We start from the raw sequence: 12,678 nt of genomic DNA on the forward strand, positions 1-12,678 counted from the left end.
GTACAAGCCTTTTACCGCTTTGTTTATTATAGATTTGCCACTTATAAATTTGGAACTAATCATTGTTGTTCTGCAAGAAAATCTAGTAGACTATACCCAACTGTACAGACACATTTCTGCTGGCATGACGAGGTGGGCTTGAATGACACTATTCTACTGGTAAAGAATTAAGATATTCAAATGTGCTTCCTTACGACTGAGCATTAAAGTTGACAAGAAATGCTACAACAAATATTTGCTAAAGGAAACGAAAGCACATCCGTCACTTTTTCAGTGTGGAACAATCTTAAACGGCACATGCTCACAATACACCAGACATTCTGTTCACGAGAATATAAAATAGATAAAAATAAATAATAGAAGAAAAAACTATAAAGTACTAAGAAATCTTCAATGTAATTTAAAATTTATTCAAAGATAAAGTACATAATTATATATTTCATAAAGCATATACCTATAAAATGTAGCATTTTCCATAATTACCTACAAATCAATAACCCCGCAGCATATATAATTATATTATATATTAACGACGAAAAAAATAAAACGCCAAAAGGGGGTCAGATAAAACTGCGTCACTGTGTCAAACATGTCTGTTGTGAGCCAAACAGCCTTTGAAATCTTTAAAGTCAAATGAAGATAGCCAATTCTACTAATTTTGATACAAAATTAGCTGATTAATAGTCTACAAAATTTTATGCATTTTGTTAACGACACTTTTCGTATACTACCCAAGGTGTATTATTTTGCTTTGACATACTTTGTCCCAGACTAATGTAATTATTTTTATGTTTTACTGATTGCACGGATACATTGTAAATTGTAGGTTAATCATTTCCTTTTCTCCTATTTTATTGTCTTTAATTTTCAAAGAAACACACGGTTCCAACTGCCACTTCATATTGCATTTAGAATTGCCACCAACGCTTTTATTGCTTCATGTTACGTATATACGCATGTTGCAAAATCACCCCTCCCCATTAAAATCTAAAACATTTGTTTGAAATATATTTTTATCGCCGATGGATTTTTTTATTGAAGTTGTGTCTGCTACATATAACTTTTTTTACCACTATTTTATTAATAAATAAATATTTTTGATTACTTAAAAAGAGTTTCTTTTAAGACACACGATTCCATTAAAACGTCAAATACCTAGATAAATTGTTGAAAATTGCTTTTAATATTATAAACTCTCAACTTGCTAACTTTATGGAAAGGAAAAATATCATTTTTTTAAACAGATATAAAATTGTGAAAAAAAGATGTAATCTATGGTTAGTTAAAAAAATTTCAAGGTAAAATAACTTAAGTGCCGACAATAAGAAGCACAGGTCAGAACGATATGTTGCCAATGCCGCTACAAGACAAATGGTAAAACGATTGATACAGACAAGGAATTAAATAATGAATCATTATGTAGAAATAACATGAAATTTGACTTTTCACACACATAAAAACGATAATGATGATCATGATGATGGTGCTTTTGGTGATGATGTCATCATCATCATTAATATGGCATTGTCTGAGTATAAAAGAGTGAAGGAAGGGCTTTTTTCAAGTAAATTTAAGTATGTGTATTACAGATAATAAAGTCTAAAGAATTCAAAAACAAACAAGTAACGATCTATATATCAGTTTCTTTACCATGTTACCACCTATACACAACAGTATATACACAGCTCATAGTTCGAATTGCATCAACAGAATTGTTTTAAAGAAAACCGGTAAAATTAATCAGAGTCTACATTAATCTCTTCATTTTCATCATCAGAACTACTTAAAATGTTCTGATTATTATTGTCGTCTGTTACGTGACCTTCTGACCTCCAAGTCATTTCCTCTTCATCTCCACACTCCATTTCTCCAGGTTTCCGATCTTCCGGTCTGCAATGAACTTTCCTATGCCTTTCTAAATTACTTTTATGACTTGTGGCATAATCGCATACCGGGCAAACAAAGTCTTTCTGACCATTGTGAACCGAAAGATGTCGTTTGAGTAACGCTTTTCGGCAAAATCGACGTCCACAATAGAAACACGTGTATCCATGGTAATGAAAAATCATTGCATGCTCTCTTAAAGAGGCCTTAGTGGCAAATACTATACCACAACATTCTAGAGTCTTTGCGCATGTCTGGTGCATTGTGAGCATGTGCCGTTTAAGATTGTTCCTTCTGTCGGTAGTATAACGACATTGCGGACACGGAAACACTTTACGGCCGTATCCATATTGTGACGTAAACGGATTTGCACACGACACTATCACCGGAACTGTCATTCTGTCAATAACAGAATTAACAGGATTTACATGTGACGCCAAATTCATGTCAGAATGATTTTTAGTAACGTCGAAATCTAACAGTTTTGGTTGTTGCAAATTTTGCGCCTTCAAATCAGGAATCGCCTGACTTTGTCCAATATTGCCCGCCATTGCCAGATTTTTAACACTGAATTTATTTACGTCGGGAAGCATGTGAGCGGTTGGTATATTCCCTGGATGGCCCGCATGGTTTAGTTGATATTCGCCAAGTGCTCTCAAGCGACCCATTTGTGATATCAAATTGATATGCTTTGCGAGCATTAAATGGTCTTCGTGACAATTTGCAGGAACTTGCGCATGCGCAGTTGGAATATCGGTACCCGGGGAACAAACCTGACTTCTCTGGCCATAAACTGGTATTGGCCTGAAAATAGAAAAATATCTTATTTAATAAATGAAAATATAAGATAAGTGAGGAGAACAACTGAAATAAAAGTAAGAAACAACGCAGAGATGACTCCAGTAAGGCGTAAACATGGAATAAACAAAACAGAAATGAATGATACTGAATAGAAAGCAAAATATTATTTTAGATATTTATTTTTCAATTCTCATAACTTTCTCATTTACCATACAAATTAATTCTTTCTAAAATAAAAAATGAATTATTCAAAGCTGGTTTGTAAATTTTAAAATACAATGCCTTATGATTATTTTACGTTTTATATGTACCATTCTTAAATTATGTTTTGTACATTGTTGTTGTGAATATGCATGTATCAATGTAAGTGCTATGTTAAAATTTTGACAATGTAACTATTTCTTTCCCTTTTTTTCCTTTTTGTCAGACTGGCCACAGAAGTTGTTTTCAAAAACGAATGTGCTTTCACGTTGTTAATCTGTTCAGATACATGCAATAAAAGTGCCTGGAACGGCTTTACCGTAAACCTGGGGGAACCACTGTAATGTCGAACTCATCCACCTATATTTTGATGTGATTTTACGTATTTTCAGGTGATTTATTGGGAGATATATAACAATAAAGTATGTTAAAGTGAACTTAATTGCTATTTAATGACTGCTTAGTCATTTTTGTTGAAAGGCATGTAAGGTTATAGAAAGGTATGTTAAGTTTAGAGACATTAAATCAAGATTAAAAAGCACTATTCAAAACTCATGCCCTTATAGTATCAGTGGCTATTCATTACGCAATTATTCTCCAGGTATGTGGTTCTTAGTGGAACTTGGAAAACATACACACGGAAGCCTTCGGCTTTTATGATTTCTGTCTGACAAGCAACAAGTATCTTATCAGATATATCTGTCTAGGAAAGAAAAAAAAACAACATTTCATATATATAGTTATGTACATGTGTTCATAATATATCAATGTTTTTGTTTTGTTTTTGTTTTTAAAACAATATCAAACTAATTTTCACCAGGCGGCTAATGGTTATACTGTTTAGAAATCATATTTAATACTTCTTAATAAGAATTACTTCTAAAATTATATTATTTCAATGAATATGTTCTTACAGTTGTAGGCTTACATCTAAAATTACAGTTTACATTTTTTTTCAATATTTAAAAAAGACAATACAGTTTACACAATTTAAAAGATGCTTAATATGATATTTTTTTCTTTTTCTTCTTTTTTATTTACATGTTTTAGATAGAAAATTGTACATTTAAATATTGACCATAAATGTTTCGTGTATGTGATATTTCATAAACATATAAGAATAGTCTAATTTAATTGTAAGCTTTATACATTATTGCCTGTTTATCCATATGAACAAAATTATAGTTATTACGGCCATGTCGTTTATAACCTGCTTAAAGTTTATAAAGTTATATATCTTCAAAAGTTGTTTTTTAAATTTTGAAAATGATGATGATGATGATAAATTATCATTTTTATTTTTACGTTAATGATAATTATATTAGTATTTTCGAACAACAACCTGCCTTCCGCAATCGTTAATGATATGTTCTTCGCATGCGCCCGATGTAAGATTCAAACCCATAGATTTTTTGAGGGGCCAAGTGATTTTCTGAGAACCCACGGAGGCGACGGAGTTATTACTTTTCTTCATGTTTCACCTTTAATAATTTGATATTAGTTAAGACTTAAAAGATCCACTCTAAGATTAAATCTGTTGTGTCAATGCCGTCAAAATTATTTTTTTAATATTTTTCATTAATTATTATTTTTAAAATATCATAAATTTAATTCCTTTAACTATGTTACACATTTTTACGGCGCAAAAGAAGTCATTTTTCGCTTTTTGCAAACTTTTAAAATTGAACAATATTGTAAGTTCATGTAAATACGCAACTCTTGTACTTGTGCTTTTTTAAATTAAATTATTGAAATCGTCTTTATTAGCTATGACTGTCAGCTTGTAATTTTTTCAATGTTTCCCTAAAGCGGTTATTTTTTATTATACAGTTACACAACTTTACGAACAACTCTCGTATGTAATCTACTCTTGTTCTAACCTGGCCCAGGTAAGTGTTTGTCAGTTAATATATTATTTTAATAATTGAAAATAAATATAAAAAGTATTAAGAAAAATTTTCTAACAAGGAAAGAAATTGCTGTGTATTAGCTTTAACCATATACCGAATGGTTGAAAGATCACATTTATGTTGTCATAAAAAGGCAGATAAAACAATCTTGTATTGGTCAACAGAAAGCAACGGCTAAAATTATGTTGATGCAATAAAAAATCGATTTTGTATTCCTTTTTATAAAGAAAATTTAAAGGTTTTGTACGAAACGCAGAACCAAAAAATGGAACTATGTAATACGACCCCAAATGTCATAACTCGTGACAACTTTATAATTCTGTATTTCTCACGAAAGCTGCAACTGAGACTGCAAGAAAAAACTTAAAATGTCGGTAGAATTTTAATTTCAATGGATAAAAATTGATGATGAATGATATAGGTTTGTTTCTGCAGTTACAGTACGTCCTGATTTTATTATTAGGGCATGCCAAATCTTCGATATTACACCTAATTAAATCATGCAATTTGTGCGACATCCTCATTTAATATTTTATTTTTGCCAAACAAATTTATATATAAAATCTCTTTCTTGATTATTTCAATTGTACTCAAAAGTGATCTTGTTTTATTGTTATTAAATGTAATGAATTTTTCATTTTTTTTTTCGACAAGAACAGATTTTAAGCACTTCATTTTGTTAAGTTTTTTGTTAAGTTTCAAGAGCTCGAAGCAGTCGCCTCCACGTTACCTGCACGAAATTGAGTGTTTGCACGTGTAACAGGTGTATCACAAATTCAAATAATATATAAACAAAAGAAAACTTGTTTACCTAGGTATAAATCAATCTATAGGAACATTATATTGTAAGTGTTAGTATAGTTTAAAAACGGCATATATTCGTTCGTATTCGTTTCTACATCTCTAGTACTTCATGACTGAACAAAAATTTCTAGATTGAATATACAACGAACTTTGAAGATATACCAACGTGTTAAGTGTGAATTTTAAAAAAAATATCAATTGTGTCTTATTAGTAATTAAAACATTTTAAATATTAAAAAAGACATCAATATCAAAGAAATTTTACAGTTACGAAAACTCTAATTCATTCAATTTTATTATAATTTATTCAGTTTTATATAGATAAGTGCCAATGAATTGCTCACAAATAGTTATTACACATACATGTATGTATAATAATTGATATAACGGGTATTTTTAGTAAAAATATTTCAAATTTTAAGTAAATCTCTTTATAACATTGTCCGAGTACCCGTTGTTAATATTTTCTGTCATCGTAAATATTAGTAGTAGTTACGTGTTTTTATTATTTTAATGTAATCGTTTATGTAATATTTTGTATAATTTTAACGGAATTTAGCAAAGCGCTCCTCTTTCAAAAATGTATAGGTATTTACTAAACGGTACAATCCTCACGCATTATTATACATGTTTATTCCGTATACATGTTCGAATAATTAATTAAGCAAACAAAAGTAGATTTAAGAAGTTTCATTTATTCCATTTTTAGTTTATATATTCAAACTATAGTTCAAACCCATGTACAAATAAAAGTTCGAATCCCGACAGGGACTTTGAATTCTTTCATGTGAGGAAGCTATCCAGCTAGCTTACGGAACGTCGGTGGTTCTACTCAGGTGCCCTTTCGTGTCTGAAAAAAAAGGCACGGAGGGGCACCTGAGGTCTTCCTCCACCAGTAAAGCCGGAAAGTCGCCAAATGACCTATACTGTGTCGGTGTGACGTAAAACCAAAATCAAACAAAAATCAAACAAACAAATAAAAGTCGTTTTCTAGATAGGGTTGTTTTGATTTCAAAATATCAATATATTAGTATCGCCCTACAGTGTCAATGTTTAGTTGTTGCTTATGTACATTTGTGAAAATTGACTATTTTGTGAACGAAAAATTAAAAGACTAGTATTGTTTGAAGAGCTTTGATAAATGATTTTCTAGAACACACTGTTCCAAAAATTAATACAGTTTGTTACATTTGTTTGTTGTGATTTTGTATCATAAGGATGCCCTAACAGGATTTTGTATGCCCGGTATCCCGACCTTTTGGCATTATTATTAATGGAGTCGTGCCCATAAAATGCCAAAGATTTAAAAACATATTAATCAGTGAAATAAATTATATACGCCAATATGTATGACTTGAGTAAATTGAGTTTAAAGTTTTATATTGATTTGTTTTTGTCCCTAATAACAGTTCATTACATCATAACATATTACCAAAAAATATTTTTTTTAATATGTGTGTGTCCAGTTACATAAACAAGTAAACATGACAATTGTGGAATTTAATTTATCATATCCGATATATTAGGTGTTAAATATTTAAAGTATTTGAATCTTGCTCTTTGTAATTTTAACATATATTTATTTTTCAACAAGTTTATAAACATATATTCCGTCCAAACTATGCAGGTATCCTATGCCTTATGAGGGTCAATCCGCCCTTTCAAGCACGAAAGGTACGGACCCCGGAAATGTCAACACTCATACCTTTTAAGATAATATTCGGCCAAAAGGTGACCTTTCAATTCTGAATTTAGTTATTCACTGAATGGTACTAAATATGTACGTATGTTAATTTTTGTGATGTTTACTATTTTGATGCACGGGAGGCCAATGAGACTATTTTCTACACCATGGGGAAAAATAAGGTGTTGCTGCCAAACTAAATGATCTTGTCTTTCCGTTCATACATATCCACCCGACATATCTCCCGAGTATGTTATGTTGAGCAAGCCTATTTAAGGCGAAGTAGAACCTACGGCCTTTTACAGTCTTATTTTTGCTGGATCGAATCCCGTATTTGTCGATGTTTTCCTTTGTACGGAAGCCAAAAATGTTGTATGTTGAAAAGTGATATTGGCAATTGTTAAAAGTGCCATCTTAATTATACACTAAGTCTACATCTCAAAGAAGAGTATATGTTTAAGAAAAGTGTAAATGATTTTACATATGGCCTTTTTCACTTAGTTAAAACAATACATGTATTTCATTTCAATCAAACATATATACGCAATATATATAATTACATTAAATGCAAAAAGGATTGAGTTAAAAGCTTTTTAAGAAATATCGCGTTTAGAAATGAAATTTAACATTTTTTAATAACAGAGGTTTGCTAAAACGGCATGTACCTGTACACATGTATGACTTTTAAGTTAACACAAAAATACAAAATAAACTGTATTCGTTTTAATTACATCAGAAATACAAATATGAAAATTAAACACATAAAATGGAATTTAAAACCGTCGTTAACTCGACACCGCGCAAGTTATCACGAAACAAACGTAGAAATCTAAAATATACCGTAAATACCGTTGTTCAACCTACCTAAATGGCATTGTTGGTTTGTACACTGGACACTCCATTGTTGGTGATGTTTGAGTTTGGTCTTCTTAAAAGCATCAAAACCAAATCCGATTCAAATGTCCTTTAACGGATTAGTTGTCTTTCACTTGTTCACGTTGCTATCCAGGAATATTGTTACCTTTTCGCCATGTTAAATATATACCCCTAGCAATGCCTTAAATTATACACTTATTTAAGTTTCTTTTTGTAATATATAAGTGAATTCAAGCATCTGAAGTTTGGCTTTTATTAAGTAAACTTATCTAAATGAAACCGAAGTTTTATCCACAATGTGATCTAAATCCACAAGTATCTTTAAAATGAGAAATAAATGTTGATAATAGTGAATTAAATACCGTTTTAACAATGCCTTAAACGGCCCGTGAACGACTCCCGGTCACGTGACTACAGTAATAGCTGCTGAGGATGCGAATCGACAAGTAGGCGTGGCTTAGTAAATTGTCATTTTGCAACGATTGGTTTGCGGTTTTATATGAAACGATAGGGGTATAATTTTCGAGTTAATGAAACTGTTGGTTTAAACGAATTAAAATTGATCGCGTTATTTGAAAAGAAATTTGTGGAAACCCGCTGGTTAAATTATGACAACAATGTGTTTGCCAACTTGACACATGTAATTTAGACGTGTTCCGTCTTTGACTTAAACCCCAATCATTTATCTATTAAACCCATTCTACGAGTCAAAATATTCATTAAATTTGAGAAATTCTAACTGACTTTTTATTTTCTCTTTTTGAAAACAAATAAACAGAATTTTAATTTAAATATCATTATAAAAGAAATAGATAGCTTGTTAAATATATTTTGATGATGGATGGTTAATTGAAAGTGGAATTATTTCAGAATGTCTGAGAAACTGTTTTATAACGGAAATATGTACGTTTCATTATTTCCTTGTAAATTAAGTACTGCTGAAATGTGTAAAAAATGTGGGAAAAAATGATTAAACCAACGAACTAAAAGTGACAAATATAATTTTTATGTACATATGATCAGAATTAAAATTACATTTTGCATTCATCTAGCGAAAACAATGTTTGAAATGCTATGTTATGAAATGTTATGTTTAACTGTCTTTGATATTCTATATTAAGAATATATGTTTCATATAGAAACAAATTCGCGTTATTTTCTCCTGTACAATGCAAATCTGTTTTACGCACAATTGTTTTAACACGAACGTGGTAATTCATATCTTAATAAGCGGTCAACTTTTGTTAAAATCCTTCCTAAAAGTCCCTTACTGATGTTTATGATGTTTCCTTTTTCTATGAGTTTGTTTCATTGTTTACTTTTAGGATCAAAATATGGCCATGCCATGCGACACCAGGAAGTTCCTCAACTTAGAGATGCCACGCGGTAAAGCGACAACAAAACAATTAGAATACATGTAGTTTTATCTTGGAATTTTTACTTTACTTTGACATACTAGTATATGTGCAAATTGGAGGAAGAAACTCAACCAAGGTGAAGAGATGACATTATTTAAAGATATACTAACCTCATCTTTGGGTCAAATACTTTTAGTGTATTGACTATATCTAATTTGAATAAGTGAATGTAGAAACTATGTTTTGGAAGCTGTGAATCAATTTATTTTTAACACTATGTAATTTTACTGTGATTACCTGTAGTGTGTAGAGTTTAAACTGTTACATATTTTCTATATGTGTATTCAAAAGAGTTTTATTTTACGTTTCAAAAAGAGACTGTATAGTAATTATAACTTTGAATGTTTCTCAAAATATCAAATTTGAGCATAATATATCAGAGACATAGATCATCTTTGTCTCTGAATATATCTTTAAATGCGTCAAATATATAGTATATATATATATACAACAGTCTTTTGTTATGTCTCACCAAAATAGGAAAAATTATATTCATTTATGTGTTTAGATGTTAATCTATGAATGTGAGTTTTATGTAATTATACGACTCTTTGAATGTTGAAATTAAAGCTTCAAAGTTAAAATGACATTATGCGCATGGTTATTCGCCCTTGAGTTAAATTAGAAACATATTTCAAAAGTTTGACCATTATAATGGTGACTGTCAAATAATTGCATAGAAATATTTTGACTACAAAATAGTTTACATTTAATTGAAATGTGATTATTATTAGAACTTTCGTTATGTGTAAACAGCTTAGGGATGAAAAATAGAAGTCGCAGAGTTGTTCCTTTTGTAAATGCATTTTTCTTTTTATATTTAAATTATTAAATGGAACAACATTAAAGTCACAGTTTATTTGGCGTCATATCAGTTTCATGTAGTCCCGAACACTTTTGAGATGAACGCAGCACTTGGCTTAAACACTATTTATTTCATATATTTCAATCATATACATGTTCAATTATGTCACAACAACATGATAATTATAATACAGGATTGAAAAAGAAAGTCAAATACTTATGTAAATTTCTTTCTTGTGAATAGTTAAAGTATAGCATAATTTAAAGTAAAAACATGTATTATTACACTAGTTACCAACATGAAATAATTACACTAATAAAGAGTGGAACACTTTTTAATTCCCCGATTTTTTTCAATGACATGCTCCCTTGACAAAAGTGGGAACATGTTAAAATTAAATCATTATTTTAATGAAGAGTTAGTGTTGTTTATAAAATATACAACATACACATAATTTACGTGAACTTTACAATATATAGTCCTTGTTTTAAGATAAGGATAAGGATTATTCCACCAAATCATTATTCAATATATCGAATTGAAAATATGAAATTAAGCATAATGTACCTAAGTGGTCGTAAGATAGCTGGATATCTTCCTTATAAAAGAAAGAATCCAAAGTTACTGATGGGTTTTGAACACACAGCGGTGACTGGCAAGTGATTTTAATTCAGCGACCTTAAGTAACTTTACTTGGCCACGGAAGCTGCTCCGAACAGTGAAGAAAAATATTAAAATATCATAATTTATATATCTAAAAGTTTTTTATCAGCTGATTTGAAGATAATAGAAATGTTAGATTCGACCAAAAAATCAGGGGAGAGAAATGCATGTGATATACAACTCTTTCGGGCATCGACTATAACACCATAGGGAACGTGTTACAGTATCGCGTTTTTCGGTTACAGTATAGAATTTTCAAGATGGAGGATTATTTATGGGAAGAGAGGTAGGTGATTTTTATTCAGGTTCATACAATACTAGCGGTTCAGTTTCTAAAAGATGTGTTTGTGTTTTGCTTGTAAGGAACATAATCCGGTATCTAGTCATATATTTCTTCAGACCCTGCACCGCAAATTTATCTCTATATTGTCTCATAAATGTGCAAATTTGACGGTTTAAAAATTTGAATTGAGAGACAAACGCATTTTTCTCCCATTCCGACATTATTTAAGCATGCCTAGATAAAGTAAATCTACAAAACGTTAGTCCTTTATGTTTAGAAACGTTTATAAAAGTACATGACCAGTTGAACCTATTTTCCTGTTGGTAAAATGCATTTGAAAAAATAAACAATGTTACAGTATAGAGCGAGGTTAATTTTGAAGGGTTACAGCATAGACCTAGCGACTTTCATCCAATTTTGTTACAGTTTATACCCAGATTTCTGTTACAGTTTAGATACTTGCCAAATTTCAAACGAAGTTCGTGTATCCATTATTTTTATGAAATAACTCATACCTTTCTGTTTAATACATTCTTGAAAGGTTGTATTACTTTTTTACTTCAGCAGAAAAGTTATAGTGTGCTATTTTTTTTACTTGAGACTTTTTGCAGAATAAGTAATGTCCTAAGTAAGGAATGTTTTCACGACAACAACAGCAACTGTTATCGAATTGTATTGAGAGAAGAAAGATTATTGCTTCATATCATTACACATTAAAATAATGCCTATTAGTAAAATAAACAGAAGTCCAACACGGAAAACATGAAAATGTTGCAGGCTCAGTTTGATTAAACCTGTTCATGGACGGTAGTGGTAACTGCAAGCTACCGTCAACGCTTTGTGAAACATTAAAGACACGAGCGGGCACCTGACTAGAACCACCGACCTTCCGTAAATTAGCTTGATAGATTCCTCACATACAAAGAATCCAAAGTCATGATTGGATATCAACAACAGCAGTAAATGAATGATGATTTGAAGTCGACGGCGCCACTATTATGTACCTCCATCAGGTTCACTAGAGAAAATATTGTTATTGTCTGACCTTAATTTATACTCTTTAACTTTCAACATTATTTTCTTTTTCAGAAAATTGAAAACTGCTATTATACAGGATGTCTGAAATAAATATAAAAAGACTTTAAATTTAATAATGACAAAATAATCGTAACTTCAACAAAGAAGCATTCGAAATGACGCCATGATCATGATTTGATTTGAATGCTTTTGGTTCGAGATGAGAAGGGTCTTTAAACATTGCCTTTTTTCAAAATCTATGTTTTGGGTTTTCGTTTCCCCGATTGCAACCGAAACCATTGAACAACTTAATTGGTAGAAAGTCATATAAA

The 12,678-nt window shown here is 30.7% G+C and overlaps 1 protein-coding gene across 1 annotated transcript; it reads right to left on the bottom strand.

The window, feature by feature from the left end:
• Window positions 1–384: 384 nt before the first annotated feature.
• Window positions 385–8,496, bottom strand: LOC132737432 (zinc finger and BTB domain-containing protein 14-like). Its single transcript, XM_060724719.1, has 2 exons — window positions 8,149–8,496; window positions 385–2,688 (listed from the first exon to the last, which is right to left on the bottom strand). The coding sequence occupies exons 1-2, from the start codon at window positions 8,184–8,186 to the stop codon at window positions 1,737–1,739; spliced, it is 990 nt and encodes a 329-aa protein (XP_060580702.1). The 5' UTR covers window positions 8,187–8,496; the 3' UTR covers window positions 385–1,736.
• Between the last annotated feature and the right edge of the window lie 4,182 nt (window positions 8,497–12,678).

Source organism: Ruditapes philippinarum, unplaced genomic scaffold (genome assembly GCF_026571515.1).
Source record: "Ruditapes philippinarum isolate M1 unplaced genomic scaffold, ASM2657151v2 ctg657_1_1_1_1, whole genome shotgun sequence".
Classification (NCBI taxonomy): Eukaryota; Metazoa; Mollusca; class Bivalvia; order Venerida; family Veneridae; genus Ruditapes; species Ruditapes philippinarum.